The sequence below is a fragment of the Cyprinodon tularosa genome, unplaced genomic scaffold, assembly GCF_016077235.1.
Source record: "Cyprinodon tularosa strain WSP-4 unplaced genomic scaffold, ASM1607723v1 ctg202, whole genome shotgun sequence".
NCBI lineage: Eukaryota > Metazoa > Chordata > Actinopteri > Cyprinodontiformes > Cyprinodontidae > Cyprinodon > Cyprinodon tularosa.
In genome coordinates, this window is record NW_024038744.1 from 798,782 (window position 1) to 823,016 (window position 24,235).

At 36.4% G+C, this 24,235-nt stretch overlaps 2 protein-coding genes across 5 annotated transcripts in view; one reads left to right on the plus strand and one right to left on the minus strand.

The window, feature by feature from the left end:
- The window catches only part of itgbl1 (integrin, beta-like 1), an 84,553-nt gene extending 82,081 nt beyond the window's left edge, over positions 1-2,472 (minus strand). Inside the window, exon 1 of the mRNA XM_038284780.1 lies at positions 2,227-2,472. Coding sequence (XP_038140708.1) covers positions 2,227-2,318 — 92 coding nt within the window. The 5' untranslated portion in view covers positions 2,319-2,472. The remainder of the gene's footprint in view (positions 1-2,226) is intronic.
- Positions 2,473-3,961: 1,489 nt separating this feature from the next.
- nalcn (sodium leak channel, non-selective) overlaps positions 3,962-24,235 on the plus strand; it is a 115,491-nt gene continuing 95,217 nt past the window's right edge. Inside the window, exons 1-8 of one of the 4 annotated variants that reach the window (XM_038284806.1) lie at positions 4,015-4,097; positions 15,460-15,573; positions 15,776-15,837; positions 20,066-20,206; positions 20,314-20,496; positions 22,916-22,999; positions 23,105-23,244; positions 23,343-23,471. In XM_038284806.1, the coding sequence (XP_038140734.1) occupies positions 15,796-15,837; positions 20,066-20,206; positions 20,314-20,496; positions 22,916-22,999; positions 23,105-23,244; positions 23,343-23,471 (719 nt within the window). In that variant the 5' untranslated portion in view covers positions 4,015-4,097; positions 15,460-15,573; positions 15,776-15,795. Of the gene's footprint in view, positions 4,098-15,459; positions 15,574-15,775; positions 15,838-20,063; positions 20,207-20,313; positions 20,497-22,915; positions 23,000-23,104; positions 23,245-23,342; positions 23,472-24,235 lie in introns of those variants that run through there. The other 3 variants (XM_038284805.1, XM_038284807.1, XM_038284808.1) reach the window with 3 other exon arrangements.

The window sequence follows — 24,235 nt, forward strand, 5'->3', positions numbered from 1 at the left end:
TTGACTCTTTGTTTGATGCTGTGAGTGTAGCTTTGACAGGCTGACAGATTACCAATCATTTAAAATAAAACCTATTGAAGCGAACCAAGCAGATCTCTTTTTAACATCACCAAGGTGATCAGCCAGTAAATTAACAATGCAATGCTATTAGTAACTCTTTTGATCTCTGTAAAGCATTTTTGTTGAGCTGAGCAACATCTCTGCATCAACTCTTTTATTGGAAACATACCCTTCCAAGAAGTAACAGGAAAAATATAAGATTAAAACAAATTCCTTGATTTACACTTAAAGTCCAACAAAATTATTCAGCCATTTCATTTAAAATGTGCTATATTCTTCGTGAGACGCTGGTGCATCCAAATTAACAATTTCCACATATTGACCTCCTGATATGTCCCCAAAACATTTTGAAAGGCATTATAAGCTATCCTTAAGCATGGACAATGTTAACTAACCAGAAAGCCCCAAAGAGATGTAGGCCTACAACAGGCATTAAGGAGAGTGTAAACACAGTTACCCATCATATTGCAAGCTGACTTGCATTCATATGGCTTGAACTCCAGTAGTTTTAGATCCATTATGGACTTGTATCATTGCATTATTCACTTGGTACCTCCCAATAACGAATAATATTGCAAAGGATTCCAAGATGGCAGCACCCATGAAAACAAAAAATGAAAAAACACTTTTGCTATACAAAGGCACTTGTTAATACAAAATTACTAATAATGGTGCTTCAAGTTTATCATTATATAAGGAATGAAAAGAGAACAGTTTCAGCGTTTTGTTTGACTTCAATGCCACCTCATGAAGTGGTCCTTTTATTATGCGGAGATGGTTATTATATCAGAACTAATTATGTCTATAGCAGCGTATTTTTTAGTGGTTGTGCCACATTAAAACAAAGTTGAATAAAGTCAGATTCAACTAAGTGTTCTAGGAAATACAGGCCTATAGGTATTAGGCCTCCATGACCATGATGGATGGATAGATGGATGGATTGATGGATGAATGGATGGATGGATGGATGGATGGATGGATGGATGGATGGATGGATGGATGGATGGATGGATGGATGGATGGATGGATGGATGGATGGATGCTTTTCCTTAAATGTTTCGCTATTTGTCACACAGATTTCATCTTTTGAAGCATGTGCATGTTTTAAATGGCCAAGTCAATGTGCAGATATAAATCCGATAGAGGGTCTGTGGAAAGAGGAAAATTTCCAATGTAATCTCTCCAATCTGGCGGCGCACGAGCTGCTCAGAAAAGAAGGACATGAAAGATGTCTTTTTTTTAAACTGTGAAAAGTGGCTTTAAATGGTTTTAACTCTGGGGGGCTGGACAAAAATACATGCAACACTTATTGGTAACCTTTATTCGTAAACCATTTTTAAGCTCTTCAAACCCCTCTCCACACATGTTACTATTATGTAGTACTTGTCGTAGAGGTATGACTATTATGTAGAGGCTTGTCGTTGTAATGGAACAAACAGTTCAGAGGGTGAACTAACTTTTCCAAGATACTTTTCATTAAAATTCTGGAATTATTTTCATTAGAATACAGCCTGCAAGCAAGCATCTTTTTTATATTACCAAAATATTTCACTCAAACAGGCTGTAAATGAAGTATTTGCCCTATAATCTAGAAGAAAATAATCTAAGATAAACCTTATGTATGTAAAATGAGAGCTCCTGGAAAAAAATACCCAGCCTGGCAAAGAGAGAAAAAATAAATTCCACTCTGAGAGGCCCCAGCTGGCGAGCCTTTACCCAGCACACCTCTGCCACTCCATTCCACCCCAGAAATTAACTTCATGCTCTGCATGACACTCAGCTGCAAAACTGACATTCAGTCTTAGGGTTTGTTGACAAAGCTAACTGTCACCTATATTATGTCAAGATCCCCACAGCCCCCATGCAGTGTACAACAAAAACAAAGGCAGAGGAAGCACATCACTCTGGAATCATGGATTTTGCTGCCTTTATGGAATGCACCGTTGTACAGCTTGTAAAGAATCATACATCAGAAACTTCACCACAAAGCAGAGCAAAGTGAAAACTGTGTATATTTTACAAGCTTGCTTAAGAAAAAAAATCCTCATTGCTCTCCCCAAACTTTTAAGCCTACAGAACTTTGTGCTTCCTTTTCTCACTCTTACCCCAGGCTCTCCCCCACAAAGAAAAGTAATAAAATATACAAACTGTTATATGGAAACTCACCTTACAGACTGTGACACCACGTCCTCAACAGCAGAGAGCAGGATCAGAAGCGAGGGCACCAAAACTGACAGAAAAAAACCTTCAGTGTGCATGTTTGAATCCAACAGAAATCTAAAATAAAGTAGCTTGATGGAATTTCCCAAATCTTTTGCTCCTGAGACAGGACAGGACGGGAGAGTGAGAGGGAAGAGAGAAGGAGAGAGAGAGGAGAGAAAGAGAAGCAGGCTGGTCTGAACTGGCTCAGTCCAACACTCCTCTACATACAAGTGCCTTTGATTAGTCCAAACTCTCAGATGGAGATCTGGGCAGGAGCTAAAGAGGAGAAAAAGCTGCCAAAGTAAAATGTTAAGTCACCAGTTTGACATTTAATCAGAAGCAGACTGTTTTTGTCTCGTTTCTGTTGTTCACTGGTTTTCCCCGTTTCCTCCGTGGTGCAGGAGTTTTGTTTCTAGCTTTTCTTGTCATGTACCAAAAATGAGAGCCAGCTTCCAGGTCTCTAAAAGTACATTTTGTGAATAAAGAAAACAACAATATTTTTGCTCAATCTAAAAACATTGAGTTCGGGGTTCCCATAAAACACTCTTCCTGAGTACATTTGTTGTTGGGATGATTGAGTAGAATTATGTTTAAATTTAATAACTCACACAACAAGAATGCATGTAAAGTGGATTTTCAAGTCAATACACCCATACTGAAATGATCACTTTTTTATAATGCAAAACATATTTAATTATTGTTTATCTCATAACACATTCTTCTTTGATACAAGTCTATAATCACTGAAGTGCTGACTTAATATTCTTTCAATCTGTCTTGCAAAAATGCTCCAAATTGTTTAGGTTGTCAGAAGTTCAATATGCTTTTTAATCTTTAGAAAAAGCCAAGGTTCATTTGAGGTAAGTTAAGCCCATAAAAAATGGCTATGTTTCAGTGTAGGTATGATGTTCCTATAGAGATACTCAGAACTGTTAACATTTCTTCTTTTGTGCTAAACATACTTTTTGAAATTGTCAATATAGATCAAATAAATTGATGTTTTCCTTGAATGAAAGTATTATGTTTTGTAAGCCTCTTGAAACAGATATTTAAAAAAAAAAAATAAATAATGCCCATAATATTATCAGTTTTTGTTGTATGTCTCTTGCACCACGAATAATGATTAAGTGTTTTTTTTTTTCCAATTCTCTAAATCAATACTTTTGTTCAGTTAGATAATTATAAATACTATAAATTAGCATATTTAATCAAATCCTGCACTGGAAAGTCAAATTCTATTTCCCATTGTCATCTCTTAGCTCTGTAAACAAGAAGAAGACATGCTAAAATTGAATAAAAAGCTTCCCTTATTGATAGTTTAAGCATGGCACACTTAAAAAAAAAGTTTGCAAGATGTTTTTTTTTTTTTTTTCATGCAGCATTTATTTTTCTTTTATTTACAATTTACTGGTTTGCTTGTTTTCTCTTTATCTGAAAAAGATAAAGGTAACAAGCATTTTATGAAGTATGTCTCTGTACCTATCCTGTGTTCACATCTTCTAAAGATCTGTCAAATATGATTTAGTCTACTTGTCAAAATTCGGTTTTGGTAAAGCATAAAGATTAAATTTAATTCCCACCATTTATTTATTTTAAGAAAACGAAGCAATTAGTTTTGCCGAAAGGTATCAAGTTGTGGATGTAAACAAACCCTGGTGCAGCAGCACAGGAAGAGCTAGAGTGGTTACCATGGTAATGTAAGCGCGCCGCCGCAGTTGATGTGATTGCATCCTGCGCGCTCCCGCAGTCTCCCACACGTACATGAGAAAGCCCGGAGAGATCTGCTGAAGCCATGGACAGGGCCAGACACAACAGATAAGGGAAACCTCTCACTGGTAAGTGCTTCCGTATATTTTCTTAGCCCGAGATCTTTGCGAAGCTAAGGCAGCATCCAGCTGTTTTGTTTCTGGGATGCAGCGCGCGCTCGGTGTTGCTAGCTTGTTGGTCCTCCAGGAAGTGGTGGAAATCTCATCCTCCGCACTAGGCCTCGATGAAATGCTCTGTTTATGTTCTACATTGTCTCTTACGTGCGCTGTCACGTATAATCTAGCTTTTTTAGGACGTATATATGACAACAGTTGTAAATAGGTTCGGTATTTTGATTGTGTTATCCTTATATATGCCCATTTCTTTAACGTTTGCACAGTAACCTTGTACCTGTAATGTAATTATACTTTTTATTTTATTAGAGAACGTATACGTTTTCAGTCGATTGCAACAACAGCTTTTAATAATATATATGATTCCTTCAAACCATTTTGAAGCAGCTGGTCATTTGTTTTTAAAATCCAGTCGACATGAATTGGCTTTAACATTTCCTTGCTTTGGATTAAAGCTTGTGTGTCAACAAATAGATCCCAAATACCCAGAATTCATTTCACCTGGATTACCTGCAGAGGGCCTGAATTCATCCAGTCAGAATTCTGAAAAAAAAAAAAAGTCAGAATTCTGAGATTTAAGTCAGAATTCTGAGAAAAACTCACAGTCTTGGTGCTGTTATGTTTTGTTTTGTGTATAGTTTTGCTCAATGTTTTCTAGTTTTATTGGTTTAATTCCTACTTTGTTGTGTTTTCTGGATGTATTTGAGTTCTTAGGTTTTTTATGTGTTGCCATCTGTTACCCTCTTGTGTTGGTCTTCTTTTCCCTAGCTTCTTTCTAGACTTCTTTCTTCACACCTGCTCCCAATCAACTCGTTAGTCCTCTCTTTGTTTAGTCATCCATAAATACTCTCCTTTTGCAGTTCCTCTGTGCTGGTTTCTCGTCTTACCTCGTTCCTTCTCACTTTTCCCTGACTCCACATGCTCTTTTCCCCTGATGTCTCCATGTTTCTGGTCAAGTTTTAAATTTTAATTTGGATTTTGGATTCCTGCCTCTGTACTTGTGCTGATTCATTAAAAATAGCAAAAATTCACCTCTGCCTCTCAGCCTCTGCATTAGGGTCCTCAAAAAAGTCATAATTCTGATATTAAAGTCATAATTCTCAGATTAAAGTCAGAATTCTGACTTTTTCCCCATAAGAAACTGAAATAATATTTAAAAATCAGTTAATTTTTGTTATATTTTAGTCATTAGATCACATGCCAAGAATAAAAAAAATGCATACAAGCTCAAAAATAATAAAACCAGACGTCACTACTTTTCACTAACCTTCAGACCAGTTCTATGAACCTTAAATACTCAACGGCCACTCTCCTGAAACATATAGATAGAGTCTCTTGACCTATGGACATGAAGTACTGTAAAGACTTAGGTGCCTCACTAGCTTATTCTCATGAGCTAATAATTGAGTTAGTTGTTTTGAGCACATCTAACCCCTAATTCACTCAGACTCATTCATCCGTGCGCCCTCTGTTGAATCACAAATAGAAGCCTTTCTAGTGTGGTAATTCCTACCAACTTTTTCACTGCAGTATAACAGACAGCTCTCCCCTATTGGATTGAGTCTAATTGTGACAGATGGATCTGGTAAATTTTAAAATAAGAGGCAATATTTGGATGAATCCTTCATGCATTGGTTCTTGTACGGACGCTTTTTGCGGTTAATATGTACATGGTATTTGTGAAGCAGACTTAAAGGGGTCATAGAATGCAAAACCGAGTTTACATTGTCATAGATTTATAAAGATAGTTCAGTGGGTGAAATGGACGCACCCTGCTGGTTCCCGGACTGATGTTTCAGTGAGTGAGTGCTTGTTGCTATGATGCGTCTTTGCTCAGCACCTTCACTCGTTGTAAACCAACCAGTCAGCGCACAGCTCATCTAAATATTCATGATCATACCATAAAAGGAAAAAAACTGTATTTTCATTCTAGGGCTTATAACCAGGCTTGCATTAGGGCTCATAGAACAGCAAATATGCCATTTTCAGCCCATCCAATGTTACACACCCCATTCAGAGACCTTAAGGACCAGCACCAAATACCCTATATAATCATTCAGTGACCCGTTTAAAAGTTGCCTGACAAAGTGTAACACCAGGCTCCCACTGATTGCAGCTGCTCTTTAGTTGTCTTGCGGGTGTGCTGCAAAAAGTTAATAACTCTGAATGCTACAACCAGGCTGCAAAGATCGCCTTCAAGAGAAAAAGCAGTTCATATTCTGACCTTCAGTTGTCACGCAAAACTGATTATCTGTGAACATAAATATCCCTTTTCAACACCCAGTAGCCTCTCCGTTCCTGTTTTGCCTTTTTGTTTTCGCTATCCATTTTAGCTGATGTTGGTGGGTTAATTTTATTCTGAAATTATTCAGGAATCCTGTTTGGATTGTGAAATTCAGAAGCATGATGCAGAAAATGTTTCGGCATTTAGCCAAATTTCCAAGTTTTTAACAGCCTCGGATCCTCCTCTATACTTAAGCATGGTTAGAATCTGTTATGGGCTAGCTGCTAGCAAAATGAGGCAAAATCTCTGTCCGCTTCAGGTGAATAAGCATAGTGTTTGAAATGACATCTGCATGGTACCAAAAAAGGTGCCATTAAAAACCGATGCCTGATTCCCAGGCACACACATTTACATGCTGATTGTGCTAATCTATATTATATCCAAAGCTAACCAGAGGCAGACTGATAGAAGTGAGGCTGCCATATAGTAAGAGCCACCAGGCCCTCTGACCAACTGCTGGTAAGGTAGGTGAAGTGCCTTGCCCAAGACCGCAATGACAGAGACGTACAGAGCAGGGGCTGGAACTGGCAGCTCATTGGTTAGCGCAGTGGCTCCCAGCCCTGGTCCTCAGGGACCCCTGCCTTGCATGTTTTAGATATGTCTCTGTTCCAGCACACCTGATTCAAATCAGGGCTCCTCCTCTTCAATCAGAAGCCCGTTGATCTTTTCTAGTGTGATTCAACAAGGAAACACCTAAAACATGCAGGACAGGGATCCTTGAGAAACAAGGTTGGGAAACCACTGGGTTAGAGCATAATCACTTATGTTGCCCTAACTACAGGAAAAATCCTTTCATCATACTGCTACAACCTATCTTTAGCAAGTTATTATTTATTTTTTTTTTTTTTTACTAAGGCATAGAAATGTATTTTGGTGTAATTTTTACTCAGATCTCTAGCTGTTTTTAAAGCTGAAAAAAGGCCAGTCCAGTTTAATTCAAAATTCAGTTTAATTTTATAGCACAATTAAAAGCAGAAATGTAATTTAAAGTCCTTACCACGAGATTTAGATTGAATCAGGGAAAATGTTATGCATGTAAATTGATTGATTAATTACTGTTATGTTTAGGTGCTAACTGTAGGCCCGTCCTTTTTTTTTTTTTTTTTTTTTTACATTTTTTAACACTTCTTTTTAGTTTTGGAAATAAACAAACTATTTTCTGCCCTCTCAAGACTTTAGCCCGAATAAAATTAATTGCATGTCTCCACTGACGTTAGGCTATTTGTTAGATGTCTTTAGAAAAAATACAGTTCTGTTTGTAAAAGCAAAATCCTTGCAATGTAGTTGTAGTGATTAGGTGAATCGTAGTCATCTGTAGACGGAAGTTGGGCGGGTTTAAATCTAGGGGTTGTGGCAGCACAAACACTGATTGGTTCAATTCAAGTCTTTCTTTCCCTCAACCATCAAAATTCAGGAAGGTACTTGAAATGGAGTTCATGAAATCTTGTTTAATGAGGTTGATTTTCAGAACATTATATATATCATATTTATACGGTTTTAAATTGTATTATGTAGTCTACATGAACAATTCTATTTGTATTCCTTTAGTATTTACTTTGAAAGTATTGCTGTGTTAAAAAAAATAAAATAATTGAATATAAAATTTTATAATATGGATTTCTAAATTCAATCCAATTTGTAATCGGACAAGATTGTTTGGAAAATAATCAATTCTAAGTCTTCGAACATATTCTTGAAATTGAATTAAATAGCCCGCCTTATTTGGGACCGTCATCATTTAAGTAACCAATGAAGATGTTCTTTTGTATTAAGATTCCAGATTATCAGCAGTTTAGTCTGACTCTTAATATTTATTTGAAAAATCATGAGCATTGATTGTTAAGAGAGCAAGCTAATGAAACTTAATAAATAAATGAAATTCCAGAGAGTAAACTAGTACAATTAAGTCCAGTGATTGAGTTTGATTTAATGCGATGCCTGTCTGTTAAGTAGGAATGCTTACACATTTTCCTTCAATTAGACTCTAACGTTAAGATACACCAACTAAGACTATGACTCAGAGTTGCATTGCATTTGATTTTGCGTGTTTATTTTGCACATTTAAACAGGTTTGGTTCCTTAGAACTGCCTTAATATGGATTCTTCTACGATCTCTGTTGATATTTTACCTAGGATTAGGCAGGCAGAGCAGAGGCTGAATCCCTTTAATAATAGATGCTTTGCAAAAACCAAAGATGACGCAACTTGGACTTACAGAACCACCATTTAGGAAACGAGCATAAAGAACTGACATTGGTGAAAGGACTTGAACAGGGAATCTGTTGTTGATATTAGGAAACTAACAGAGTTTTAAATACTGGGAGAGTTGATGAGTGGCATGATAACCTGGTGTGACAGGTGTAGCTGGGGAATAAGCAGATCTTGGACACCAACAAACAGAATGAACACAGAGGGAGCTAAACTAAAACGCTAAAGGATCTGAAAACCAAAGGTAAATGACCAACACCCGAATATGACACTAAGCCTAACGCACCAAGAGCATAACAACCACCATAACAATCATGCAGATATTAGCAAAATATCAGCTTATATAAATGACGACCAGATGATGAGCCTTAATGTCTTTTGCCTCTGTCAATTAAGCATTAATGTCGATTAACTTAATTTTGAAATTACTCCTACAAACCGAAACCAGTTGCATGCAAAGCTTCTTCTTAACACAGCATACACTCCAAACAACTGTTACATTAAAACGCAATTACCCCATAATTAATGGTCCATTTGCGCTGAAATTATGGTATCCATTTCATGAACTGAATCTTGTTTGTTATAAAATGTAAAAGTTCTGTAGCAAAGTTAATTCAAAATAAGGTTAAAAGATAACAGGTTAATACTGTAGAAATTAATGAGAAAACATCAAAGGGAACCCTTTAGATTTATTCCTTTCTGACTGGGTTGTGTGAAAAATGTTAAATTCGACTGATTGGTTTTATTCAAATAAACCCCATCCTACTATAGATGCAAAGGTTGAATGGTCTTTGATAACATGTAGTATTCCCTCTTTAGGTTGCAATAGTTATGTTACCCGTCTACCCATTTCAGATGGAAAAATGCAATAAAATCACCTTGTCTTAAACTTTTTTCTTTTCATATTTAAAAGGAAATGTTAACACTGTTGACACGTTTTCCTGGACTTTACTGCAACGTAAAAAAATGTGTTATGATAATCAAGTAAATCTTTCCAGTAGCTTTCATAATGCAGGTTGTGGCCTATTTTAGGACTGCTACAGATTAGGATGTCATGCAATTTGTATGATTAATGTATAGTATTCTGATGGCAATACCAGTTGCAATAAATCCACATTTTCCTACTTTCCCATAAGTCATTATCATGCTTCCAACATTTACTGTGCAAATATTGTGGAACTTTTCTTCACAGACTCTATCAATCAGACTGAATGTTATTTCCACACAAAAATGATTTAATTACACTTGGACTACATTAGGCAAAACTATATTTAGAAAAGCCTATGTCTTACAGAAATGTTCCCTTTATGATGTTTCAAAAGCATTAGAAAAGTTGACACAAACCGCTCTGCCTCAATGTATATATAAGTGTTTCCCTTGATATTTATGCGATGTGGAACTTTGCTATAGATACATTTATTTTTCCTCTTCTCTGCTCTAATCATGTTGTTTTCCATTTTTTTAGGAACTTTGCTAATTTTACTTGCTCATTTTTTTATGTTGGGATGAATTATTTACATATCTTGCTAACAGAAATTTGCATCTTAGCTTCCAGACCTTAAAGTTCCATATTGCTACTGACTCTTCTTTAAACAGTCATATTTCTTTTTTGAAAACTTGTAGCTGCATGGTTCATCCAGCTGACTTTCAGTGTGTGGCAGCTACTGGGTGTCACTGTATCTTTAATACTGCCATAGAAAAAAAAATCTGTATTGATATAGACGTCAGGAAAACTTTTACTCAGGGACTATCAATTCAAAAGTCAAAGAACTTTATTTTTTATTTGCTGTTTAAGCAGAACATATCACTCTTGTGTCCTCAAGCTCGGGTCCTGTACCAGAGGCCTGGGAGTTTGAGGGTTCTGCACAGTATCTTAGTTCTGCGCAGTATCTTAGCTGTTCCTAAAAATGCACTCTTCTGGACAGAGACCTCTGATGTTTTACCTGGAATCTGCTTTAGCCACTCTCCCAGTTTTGGGGTCACAGCCCCCAGTGCTCCAATTACCATATATATATATATATATATATACACTATATTGCCAAAAGTATTTGCTCACCTGCCTTGACTCACATATGAGCTTAAGTGACATCCCGTTCCTAATCCATAGGGTTCAATATGACGTCGGTCCACCCTTTGCAGCTAGAACAGCTTCAACTCTTCTGGGAAGGCTGTCCACAAGGTTTAGGAGTGTGTTTATGGGAATTTTTGACCATTCTTCCAGAAGCGCATTTGTGAGGTCGCACACTGATGTTGGACGAGAAGGCCTGGCTCTCAGTCTCCGCTCTAATTCATCCCAAAGGTGTTCTATCGGGTTGAGGTCAGGACTCTGTGCAGGCCAGTCAAGTTCATCCACACCAGACTCTGTCATCCATGTCTTTATGGACCTTGCTTTGTGCACTGGTGCACAGTCATGTTGGAAGAGGAAGGGGCCAGCTCCAAACTGTTCCCACAAAGTTGGGAGCATGGAATTGTCCAAAATGTCTTGGTATGCTGAAGCATTCAGAGTTCCTTTCCTTGGAACTAAGGGGCCAAGCCCAGCTCCTGAAAAACAACCCCACACCATAATCCCCCCTTCACCAAACTTTACACTTGGCACAATGCAGTCAGACAAGTACCGTTCTCCTGGCAACCGCCAAACCCAGACCCGTCCATCAGATTGCCAGATGGAGAAGCGCGATTCGTCACTCCAGAGAACGCGTCTCCACTGCTCTAGAGTCCAGTGGCGGCGTGCTTTACACCACCGCATCCGACGCTTTGCATTGCACTTGGTGATGTATGGCTTGGATGCAGCTGCTCGACCATGGAAACCCATTCCATGAAGCTCTCTGCGCACTGTTCTTGAGCTAATCTGAAGGCCACATGAAGTTTGGAGGTCTGTAGTGATTGACTCTGCAGAAAGTTGGCGACCTCTTCGCACTATGCGCTTCAGCATCCGCTGACCCCGCTCCGTCAGTTTACGTGGCCTACCACTTCGTGGCTGAGTTGCTGTCGTTCCCAAACACTTCCATTTTCTTATAATACAGCTGACAGTTGACTGTGGAATATTTAGGAGCGAGGAAATTTCACGACTGGATTTGTTGCACAGGTGGCATCCTATCACAGTTCCACGCTGGAATTCACTGAGCTCCTGAGAGCGACCCATTCTTTCACAAATGTTTGTAAAAACAGTCTGCATGCCTAGGTGCTTGAATTTATACACCTGTGGCCATGGAAGTGATTGGAACACCTGATTCCAATAATTTCGATGGGTGAGCAAATACTTTTGGCAATATAGTGTATATATATATATATTGTGGAGGATTTTCGTGAATTTTTGAAAAGGCTCAACCTCTCCACTTCAAAAAAATGCACACGCACAACCCTGTACCCGCTCCTGAGAGGAAAAGTCTATTAAACGCATACCAGAGCGTGCACAATCCCATTTCTCCTCGTGCTCGCTCTGTTCAAAAGTTGCTGTTCTCATAGCTCATACATGCTTACTGTGTCCAAACGTCCCTGTTTTACTTCCTGTTGGTGCCTGCGTCATCTTTGTTTTCAGTCACCTTTGTCAGATAGCGACAGCCTATGGCGACAGCGGGCCACCGTAACAGCAAATCCCATAATGCTTTGCGATGAGAGCTCTCCACGCAGAGCATTCCGGGATACATCTGCCTCTTTTGAGGCCTTTTTTTTTCTTCTCTTACGACCCTCGGCCATTTCGAAAGAACCACGGTGAGAAAGGTGAGCTTATGTGACTGTAACCGTAGCTCACCACAGATATACGCCTGAAATGCACATGCCCTAAAAAGGATAGCTAACAGGACGAGCATGTCGGACAGCCTTCATGTACATAAACATATCACCACAATGCTTGACAATTAAGAGGACCCATTATTTAGATGATCCAACCAGAAATAAAAGATTTTTCTCTATACCTTTAAGATAAAGCATGTTTGTACCTTTGAACACAGTGAGAAAATAATAGCAGTCAATTTTTCTTCAATAGTATTGGCAAAAATTTAAATTTGCTTTCATCCCTGATTATCTAAATATACTTTACTATGTATTCATACTACCCTGTGCCTTTGCTGTACAATTCTCTTGAAGTTCATTAGACTGGTGTTTTTGAATTAAATGGTACAAAATGTGGGGTCAACTCTAGGACCCCCCCTGAGGGATTTGATCCCCTCACTTCTTTTACCTATGAACCATTTAAATGTCTGATCTATGCTCTTCAGTTCTAATTCTTCCCCACTGGAACCTTCTTCTGGAACAAGTCTGTTTTTATTTGTCTTTCAATTTAAAATAAGATAAAATGTCCCTTAAAGAGGATTTTGTTATAAGCAGTGGTACAAAGATGGCAAAAACATGAGAAAAATAAAATGACAATGTAAAAACTGACATTTTATAACTTTCCATTTAAGAAATTCACGTCTCAGTCTATGTTTGATGTCCTGATCTTGTGCCAAATAGTATGTTTTTTTTTCTTTTTTATTTCAGATTTTTCAAATCTTTCATTTTACCATCCCACTGAGATCCTGTCTGTGCCTTGGTCCTACTACAAACTGTGAGAGATAAGTTAATGATAAATGATCAGAACAAATGATAGTAATAGGTGTTAGGCAAACACCCAAACTTTCAAATTTTGGATGAGCAACACATCTCTCTACAAAGTAGATTTGAAACATCAAAGTAGCACATTTGCAATTTCTTCTTTGCTCCCATGGACAAAACTTCAATAAAGAAAGTATGATTTATTTTTTTAAATGCCTACAGTTACAATTATTCTGTCCAGAGATCACATCTTTCTCAGTGAAGAACACGTCTTCTCTCCAAATGGGAAAGTAATTGCAGTCTTTGCCATCTATACACCCACATAATAGCACTTAGACCCTGCAATTTTGTTTTCACTCTCCTTCACGTCTCTATCTGCATATGTTAAGTGTAGCAATTACACTGAAAAATTGCTTCCGACTACATGGGGTTTATTGGGTGGACAGTGTGGCAGCAAAAAATAAGATTATCCAAACACTGTTACAGTGAAAAGCAATCAAGTCAGTTTATTAAAGTATATTGTACAAGATGAGAGCAAAAACCATAACAGAGCATCTGCATCCTGGGGTTAGAACTTACAGAGTGTAAGCTTTGACCTACAGAATGACTGCATGTCTTCTGTACCAAAGGATGTTCAAAACATTTACTAGACAAATTGTGAGAATTAGCTTCGAAAGAGAAAACTTCTTTTATATGGATCCTCTTGCTGTCTTAAAACCAGTCCTGGCCTTGGACCCTCAGAGTGGCAAAGCAGAGAAACCTGTTTTACACAGACCTCATAAGCAGTATAAACTAGAAATATAACTCATAAGTTAAATTTCAAATATCAAAGTGCTGTCCTGTCGCCATTTGATGAGAAAATTGAGTGTTTTGTTTCAGGCCTGTTTTTCTAATTGCTCTATTTTAAATGTTTTTATTTCAGAATCAGAGAAAGCCTCTAAAGAAAATGTTTAAAATTTCTAAAAATCAACATTTAAGAAATGTATAAAGGGTTTAAATCATCAAAAAGGGGATATAACGTAATTAAGAAGCTGTATGTGCACTTGATTTATATTCTTGTAGCAAAATGTTAGTGGTAGTCAGATATATTGTTAAGCAGTTCGTTAGTTACTGTGATAAAGGGTTCATATCCCTCAAACCATTACATTACAGCTATTACCACAAATTTCTTAATATTTTAGAAAATTTATTTAACTAAAATTAGTAAATAACTTTGGGTTGGAAATAAAATGCTAATAAATGCTTTTGGATTTTTGTACAAACAAAAACCAGAATAGATTGTTGGTTTAGTTCAAGGCATAGACATGTGTTGGAATCACCCAATCAAACTGTGCAGATAAAACAAAATATAGAATATTTTGTGAAACAACTGGAAAATTGATTTTAAAATACAATTTCTGCACTTAGTTAGCTGAAGACCTGTAGCTGGTATTGCAGAAAACAATGGTTCAACAAATGACTGATTTAGAGGATTCTGAAAATGAATACTGAACATTTAGTATTTGTGTTAAGAAAACCATATGGTGTTAGAAAAACTTGCAACTTATTAAGTTAGTGAACTCTGTTTTTCCCCAGACATATTCTAGGGTCTGCAGTTTCAGAGTTGCAAGGGGTTGTTGGACCTTCCATAGAGGCTCTCTCTATCTTTAAAAAATTGACACTAAAAGTAACAGTAAATGCTATTAAGTTTTATATTTGTCTTTAAATGGGAAACTATGTGCTTCCAAAAAAGTTGAAAAACAAACTGGACTTTGTTTCCATGTTTGAAGATGTTTTGCTTTGCCAAGGCTTTGTTTTTCTGTCCACTCTATAAAGCCTCAAACGCAACGCTAATTCTGACATTTTGAATTGAAAAAGGTTCCTGGATGGGAAGCGCAACGTCTTCAAACTTGAAAACAAAGTCCAGTGGATTGTTTTTTAACTTTTTTGAAATGACTATGACCTGGATGGCTGAGAATCTTTACCAGATTATGAAACTATGCGCTCTGTTGCATACTTTACCACAAAAGAAAAAAATGCAAAACTTTTTGTATATCTTTGACGTTTACTTTTATTTTAATACCTATAATTACAAATAGAATAGTGGGTTTTTTGTAAAAAGTAATAAGTTGTCTTTTTTTATTTTCTTTTTTTAAAATCTGGGTAGCAGCTGGGGTTTAAATGACTGAGCTTGACTGAAGAGCCAAGTTGTTCTTTGGATTGTAGAGGTTACAGCCCCCCGTACTAAACACATAGCTGCACATGTGAAAATGTTTTCTCACTTTTCTCCCCTGCTGTTTTTACTTGCTACAGGATCAGCAACCCGTCGGGACGTTCTCCTTTTTGAATCTGTAATCTCTCTCTGTCTGGTTGGTTCCTCCACCCCTTTGTGACTTGGGGATGAATGCACCAATGAGGAGCCTCACAGTGAGTCCGCTGATCCTCCTTCGCCCCATCCTCCTCTTCAACACCTCACTCACTCACTCACTTACTCAAATTGTGTCGCATATATGCCTTGATGTCAGACGTGGTGGGCATTCCTGTCTCTATGAGCGTACTGTAGATGTGGGTAGTGTACTGTACACCATATAAGCCATGATGTTGACTAACTGTTATGTGTTATTTACAGGGTATGCCTGATCGCATGTTATGTGCAGTGCTGGAGCAATTTCAGCTTTACTTTTCCCTTTGGTATGTGCGCTTTGTCTCCATTCACAGTGTCATTTCTTCTTGTTTTCTTATGTTTAAACAGTCTGTACATTCTTCTTTTTTCTGCATACACACATTCACACAAACATACATGCAGTTGCTGACAATCACAGGTAACATCTGAGTCAAACGTTCTCAACTCTGTAACGCATAATTTGCTGTTGCCTTTGCATTCAGTATGATGAAGATCTCATGTGATCTTTGTAGAGACGGTAAGTTACTGGGGCTGTTCCAGTCTGAATACACATGTTCTGTGTTCCATGCGTGCTACGTTGTGTATCACGGTGGTCATGCAACAATGCAGCGCATTGTCTTTTGGAGTAAAAATATTTGCTCTGGCATTTCAAATCAGGGTTTTTATAGTGCACATTTTAAATGTATTCACATTCAGATACAGTTCTGACCAAAAGTTTATGTACACTGATTTACAAAATCATTTTGGCTAATTTTGGTCTTTAAATGATTAATCTAAACGATGTGTTCAATGTAAAAAAAAAAAAAAAAAGTAAATCACCTGAATGTCAAAAAGACAGACTCCCAGTGTACGAGTTGCAATTTGATGTAGAACTATTCTAAATGATAATGTTTCGAATATATTAGTGGTGGGACGAGTTAATTCAGAGCCTGAAATTAATGTCTTAGGGAAATCATATGTAAATGTCAAATCATTATGGCTTAAACATTAGGGTTGTCAAAAGTATCGATATTCAAAAAAGTATCGATACTGAAATGTTGTATCCGGATACAATACTCGTTTTCAAAAGTATCGATACAGTGCTACCACCAGTGGCACCTAAGCAGTCATTCATCTAAAGTGCAGAATAGTGGAAAATGCACTTTCAGAACACTGTGTGATTGAATAATTCTACTCACTTTTCAGTTTCACACTTTTTTTTTTTTTTTTTTTGAGTTGCAGCTGCTGAGAATTACTTTTGTTTCTTAACCGGTTTGGCTAGCGTCATTGTTATGTGTGCAAAGCATAGCCAAGGAAGGAACACTTAATTTTAATTTTATACGTTTTTTATCAAGCTTGCTTAATATTGTGCACAGCATACAACCTCAAAATATTGTTCTTATTGTTTATTGTATTTATTTATTGTATTTTATTTATTAATTAAAATATTTCTGTAGAATTTTGGAGTCTTTGTTTTGGTATCAAAAATGGTATCGAGTATCGAATATTTTCCTTAGTATCGGTATCGAGTTGAAAAGTTTAGTATCGTGACAACCCTATTAAACATATATATAAATGTACTCTTTATCAGACGATGCTGGTAAACTTTCCGCCACAACAATACCGCCCTCTTGATAAACGACCAATGGGATTCACTTTATTCACTCGTGTAAAGTTGTGCACCATTCGGGAGAATTCGGAAATGCAAGGGTTGGAACAGCCATTTTCCTACGACTGCAATGTATCTCAATTAATCACATTTTAATCAAAAACCAGACGTCGACAAAGTAACCTTTTCAGTTCAAAACCGCTTTTTGATCCTAATCCAATGAATAAATAAACATGAACACAACATATTTTTTTGTCTTTTTTAATCCATTATTTAGGTAATTCAGCCATCGGATTGGTTGAAAGTCATAATAGTATAGTTATTATTATTATAAAGCCCATGATATTTTTTTCTATTGTAGTGTGGATAGTGCATGAACATGCATTATAGTGCAATCCTTCCATGGAATACAGTAAAAGTAAACATTTTAACAAGGTATAAACTATTGCCAATTAAAGACCTGTTCTGAAACTGACGAGAACTATGATAAAAGAGGTACCGTATGTATAAAGCATTGTCGTTCAGAGCTTACCATTTGCTTTTCAACATGCAACATTTAATGCAATTTAAACACATAAATCACTGAGGTTATTTTTTTTCCTTAAGCCAGTACTAAAAGAACAAAATCCATGTTGCAAAGCTTTTTTCCGGGGAGTTGTTTACTTTTTCACATGTGGGCTGACTATGTTGGTTTTGGAGCCTGTCATCTGGTACGATGTGTACTGGCTGGAGGATTTGTGCCGCAGCTGTGGACGCTGACATTAACCTTGCTTGCCATGACATGAGTCCTGTTTCATTCTTTCCTGACTGCCAGTGGCAGTAAACTAATTGGATATAACTCCTTGCACTCCGTGCAGGTTGAGTTTCTAAAGTTAACAAAGTCTCTGATGTAACGTAGCCTGCCTGAAAGTTATACATCTACAGTATAAGCTACATGTTAACTATGGGATTCTTATGCTGAGAAGTCCTTAGTGACTGGCAGTCAACCAGGAATTAAAAGATCCATAGTTAAAGTGTAACTTCTGTTGCACTGAGAAGGTTTTTAAGTGGGAATACCCCACAGGAGCAACACTAGCGATGCTGCAAGCGCATCAGATATACGGCTATACAAGAAATTATATATACAAAGGTTCCTGCTCAGGACTTCAGTATATATATATATATAAAAAATACAATTGCCTTAAGTTTTTTGAACCCCTTCAAATCAATATAATTAATTCATTGAAATTCAAATGTTTAAGTTCTGCCCCTCGAAGATATAGTTTAAGTATAGTATTGCAACCAATAATCTAATAAAGGAAAATAACAAAATATCTGCTTGTGCCGTGATGTGTACACTAGTCTATTCCTAAATCCTTCCACATTCCACTCTGACAGGGGTTCCCCAGGGTCATTAAAAATAATTAAAAGTCATTCAATTATAATTTTTTTAAATCAAGGTCTTAATTGGCATTACAATAATGTGATTAATGTGGCATTTAAAAAAAATACATTTATAAAAACTATTTCATCAGATATAAATGGTTATACGTGTTTGCGCAGAACTGCTTGCGGTTGATCGTAAAGCTGTATGTCCGGAAAAGAAACTCAAGGCAGAGAAAAATCTAGAGAATGGCAAATTTCAACAAAACTGGCTGGAAAACAAAGAATTCGGGACATGGCTGCAGCCTGTAAAGATGGTAAAGATGACGAAGGATTTTGCCCTGTTTTATATATATATACATATGAGAGTCATGGGTACTTGTTGATGGCATTAAAATTATTTCTAAGAGCATTAAAAGAGCATTAAAAACATTAAATTAGAGTTACTCGTTCCTGTATAAACCCTGTCTAATAATTTTTCTGTCAAATGCACATCAGTCATTAGAATCTGACATTTATCCATACATGAAAAATTGAATTAACATCTGATTCTAAATAGTATATCAAAAATAAGCTATCTGAAAATATTTATTTGGGTCTTGTAGCAATATCCAAAGAGAGGCTTAGTATGTAGCCTTGTTTGAATAAATAATTGCTAAAACTCTTCCCATATGTGGTAAGCAAACTGTGGAGAAAAAAACAAGCCAAAAAAAATGTATTCCCAGACTATCCGTTATTACATTGCTGGCTACTGTTATTAAAATTTGAAGAGAAATTTTTGTATGCTGTAGAATCAGCTTACAAACCAGCCAATATCTCATTAACTTATTACAGTATTAGCAAAACAGTACTTTATAGACTCAAACTAGATGACTTTACTGGCAGGTTAGCTTTAGTACATAAAAAGAGGCCAAACATATCCATGCTGTCGGTATATTAAAACATTATAGGTTGCTTTGTCAATCTGGTGGTAGCATTGTGCAGTAAGCCTGTTTTGCTGCCAGTGGTATTGGAGTGTTGACCAAAGTCTAGAGGACAATGACAGTAGATAACCTTTAAATTTCTCAATCTTTCCATATATCAACAGCTAGATTGTTAAATCTTGGACATTCTTTAGGTGTCCCATCTGCACAGAAATCAAACTGCGTATCAAAACTTGCAATACAGCTACAGCTAACATCAGTTTACTGTTCCATTATTTCACCCAAGGTAATGAACTGTTTAAGTTAATTATTCAAGACCAAAATAATACACTTTTTTTGGACACTTATGTCCAAAAGTGCATAAACTTGTGTGCAGAGCTTTAATGCTACACTAGAGTCACTTTACCGTCAAACATTTCACGTTACATATGTTATAAGTAAATATGTTTACATATGGCAAAAAGTGGTCTATATCTTTGCTGCCTCTTGTGTGCAAGAAATGTATAAAAAATACAATATAATCCTGGTTATTGAGTTAGAAAGCCAGTTCCGCCATTGCCCTGACTTGGATGCAGCCAGAGTGCTCTCCGATTCCTCAATTAGCTTTGATCACTGTTCTGTCCGCCTCCCTCTCCCTGTTAGATCCACTCTCTGTATAGCACGGCAAGTCCCAGCATGCTGAAGAGGAAACAGAGCTCCCGGGTGGAAGCCCAGCCCATGACCGACTTTGGGCCAGATGAGACCCTCGCAGACAGCGCTGACATCTTCTGGATCAACAAACCAGTTAGTCCACTAAAATAATAGATGTGGTTACCAATACTAATAAAAAAGAGACTTTCCAACTTTGTCATTATTTCCTCTTCTCTTTCTTTTTTTTATTTTCTTTACAGTGGGTCCATTCCTTGCTTCGAGCCTGTGCTATCATCAGTGTCATCTCTGTCTGTATGAACACTCCAAAGACCTTTGAGCATTACCCTCCACTACAGTATGTGACATTTACCCTGGACACGCTGCTCATGTTCCTCTACACTGCGGAGATGATAGCCAAGATGCATATAAGAGGAATCATCAAGGTAGATTTATATAGAGCATATGTACCTTAAGACATAGTTGGAAGAGGCAGAACATGTACAGTCTTTGTAAATATTAATACAGGAAAAGTAAAATTGAGTCTCTGTTATGATGAGCAATTTAGCCACCTTGATTCTTTAGTTTGAAACAGCTGGTTTGGTTCTTGTATAATTAAACTACTTAAACACAGGTGTTCACTAAAACTTTACGTGTTTGGTCAGTAGGAGTATTATATTATAAATCCTTATCGTCAATATGTTTATTCCTTATTGAGTAAAGTTTTAATAAGTGAATGCATCTCACTTGATTTCCCTTATGGTAAATCTAAAATGGAGGCAGTTTGGTTTCCAGTTTTGAATATTTTGTCTTTAAAGCATAAACCAGCTCTGTTACTCAAACTTTTAGTAATTGTTGATTGATTTGTCATTCAACTAATGTGCAAAATACTACTCTGTATCTTGGTTCCTTACAAGTTTTTTCCTCTTCTAAGTGTTCTTCCTTCAGTCTGGGAATGATTTTGTTTTGTTTATGAACATTTTTCTAAGCTTTCATGGTTGTGTGGCAGTTAGCCCTGTTCCCTGACAGCAGTAAGGATATTCACTCAAATCCTAAATGGAATCTTTTTATGCTTGTATTTTCTTCTTTGCTTTTCTGGCTTTTTCCAAGTGTGAAATCCTTCATGTTAGTTCAGTTTGTTTAAATCAGTGATGATAATAACCAATTAATTCTGCATTCAGTGACGTCCCTAATGTTTTTTTTTTTTTTTATTTCTTTTATGTACAGCACATAGGGCAACAGTTCATCTACTTCTCCCACCATAGTCTGTGTTACCTAAATAGCCTTGGTCTTGAAAATTTGAAAAGAATTTGTAATTTAAAAGTGGTCCTCTTGTAATAGCACATAGACACACTGTTTGCTTGTTAGAGTTAGATTAGGAGTCTGAGCTGATTCTATACGATCCCCAACGGCAGTTTAACAATAACATAAATATGACCTGCAACTACAGGTGATTGATGCAGAGGAAAACTTTTATTTGTAATTGGCACAATTTGTTAGACACAAATGAAAACTGAGCAACTTTGCTGTACACTGTTTATCATTTCTTTCATCTGCTTAAAGGAACACTGAATAACTTTTAACCATATATGGTTCTAGACTGTAACTTTTGTGTTTAGGACCTTTGAAGGCAACTGGTAACACTGAACTTTAAGAAAATGAAACAATCTCTTTTGAAATCTGATAGCCGGCCATTTTAAAACAGCAGATTAAGAATTAATTTAGTTAATAGTAAAGATAAGATCTCATTCATCCCTCTGAATAGATCCTACATCAGTGAATCAAAAACATGTGGGACCAGGTAAATGTGTTTCGCTGTCTAACAGCTTTTGGCTTAGTTAAGGGAAGATCAGACTCCCGTGAAGTGGTGCTCTATCAAGTCAGATAGCCTAGTTTTTGATAAGAGCATCCGCACTGAGCATCACTATATCTTATATTGTATATTAAGCTGAAAAATAATTTTAGGTATCTCAAATCAAGCTAATACTTGAGCCAAAAGTTATATGGTGTTGCTTTAAAATGCAGAAATGTCCCAATATGACACAAAAAATGCTTGTTCCTTTTAAACATCCTTTCATATATATATATATATATATATATATATATATATATATATATATATATATATATATATATATATATATATATATATATATATATATATGACAGACAGACACAAATTTCTATATTTAAAGTTTAGCACCAGGTTTATATTATTGTTCTTATGCCAGCTGGACCTTTGCTATTTTCTACCACATTGTTGGAAGTGTCTCAGTGTAAAAAAGATCCAAATTGCGTAGGAATGTAATGGCATGCTTTTGCCCTTGCCAGTGCATGTAATCAAACATGGTACTTATCTGTAGAGTGTTCAACACAAACCCCTATATTTGCAGCCTTTCTTCCTGAGGCAGACTGACTCCCTAAGAGCTTTTTACACAGTCTTTCTCTGTAAGGGGTAATTAAGGATGGCCGTTTCAACTAGCCCCTTGACATTTAAGCTTTTTTGCTCCTCAGGCGCCCTAAATTTTTGTCTTATCACGTCGGCATTGGCTAGGAGAACACTTTGTCAGTCTTTTAGTGTGCACTGTGATTTCCTATGTTGTTTCTTGAATCTGTTAGTATATCACTTTGTGAGTCAAGAAAAAAAATAATTTCTTTACACTTGAAAGCTTTCATTTTCAGATTTTTGAAAGAAGAGGGCAATTGTTGTCTAAACTAGACCTCCATAGCCAAAAGCCTGAGCCCCCCAGATAAAATTGACATTTTTTGTCAAATATATATAATTATTAGATATTTAAATAATGTTTGTATTTCCTACCCTTAAATTGTTTAAGGTAATCATCCTATTTATGTGGTGCTTCTTAGGGGGACAACTCTTATGTTAAGGATCGCTGGTGTGTGTTTGATGGATTCATGGTGTTTTTCATCTGGGTCTCCCTGGTGCTTCAGGTAAATTGCAGTGTTTATTGTTTTATGCACAAAAAACACCCACAATTAATTCTTTGTATATTTATGTTTAACTTCTTTGTTACTAATTTAGTTTTATTTTTTAAGGTATTTGAAATAGCAAAACTAGTAGATCAGATGTCTCCATGGGGAATGCTGAGAATACCCCGAGCGCTAATAATGATCCGTGCCTTTAGAATCTACTTCCGCTTTGAGCTCCCTCGTTCCCGCATCACCAACATTCTAAAGTATGATACTATAGCTGGGATTATTTTTTTTAAATAAATATGTTATTACATTGTGCTTGTAGTGATGCAAAATATGTTTTCTCTGTTATGTTTTACAGACGATCAGGGGAACAGATCTGGAGTGTCTCCATCTTCTTACTGTTTTTTCTCCTGCTCTATGGAATTCTGGGTGTTCAAATGTTTGGAACATTTAACCATCACTGCGTCACAAATGATACCGAAAGAAAGTAAGAATTTACATGAAAATCATTATTTTCACTTTGGTTTTAAATTGTAATGTCTGATAATGAGTTCATAAACTGAGAGGTTTTACTTTTAAGATTTGTGAAGTTGTCTTAAACCTTTTGTTTATTCTAAAAGAGTTGTTAAATTTTCCTATTAGTTATTTTTTTAAACAATAAGAATATCCAGACACAATGAATTTACTATTGCAATAGCAAAACCTCACACTGGTTTCATTGTTACTCAGCCTTGATGTAATATCTGTAAAAATGTTAAGACCCCAGGAAGAATAGCCTCTGCTCTGACTCAGTAGCTAATGGGGATCTAAATAAATAATAATAAAAAACACTGAAAAATGTAAAAAAAAAAGCAAAAAACAAAAAAAACACACAAACTTTAAGGCCTTAAACAAGTCAGCTGTCCCAGTATATTTTAATCAGATTAAAATCCAACACCTAGAATTGATCTGGGCTGTTTAGAAGCTGCATTGTAAACCAGAGTAGACAGCAAGAGGGAAATAAGTTAAAAATGTCAGAAAATTTTTTCCGATGTTGCTTTTTAAAGGATACGAGGAATGAATGAGCAAACTGATCCACAGTAAAAAGAAAAAAAAAAAAAATTCAAAATAAAATGATCTCTTAACCAACTCCAACAGTACAAGTCTTTTCAATATTCCACAAGTGATGTCTAAATAATAGAATAACATTTAAAATGATTTTAACAAATAAGTAAAGCATCAAAAACGTGCATGTAGTGCTACAGTTTGCCG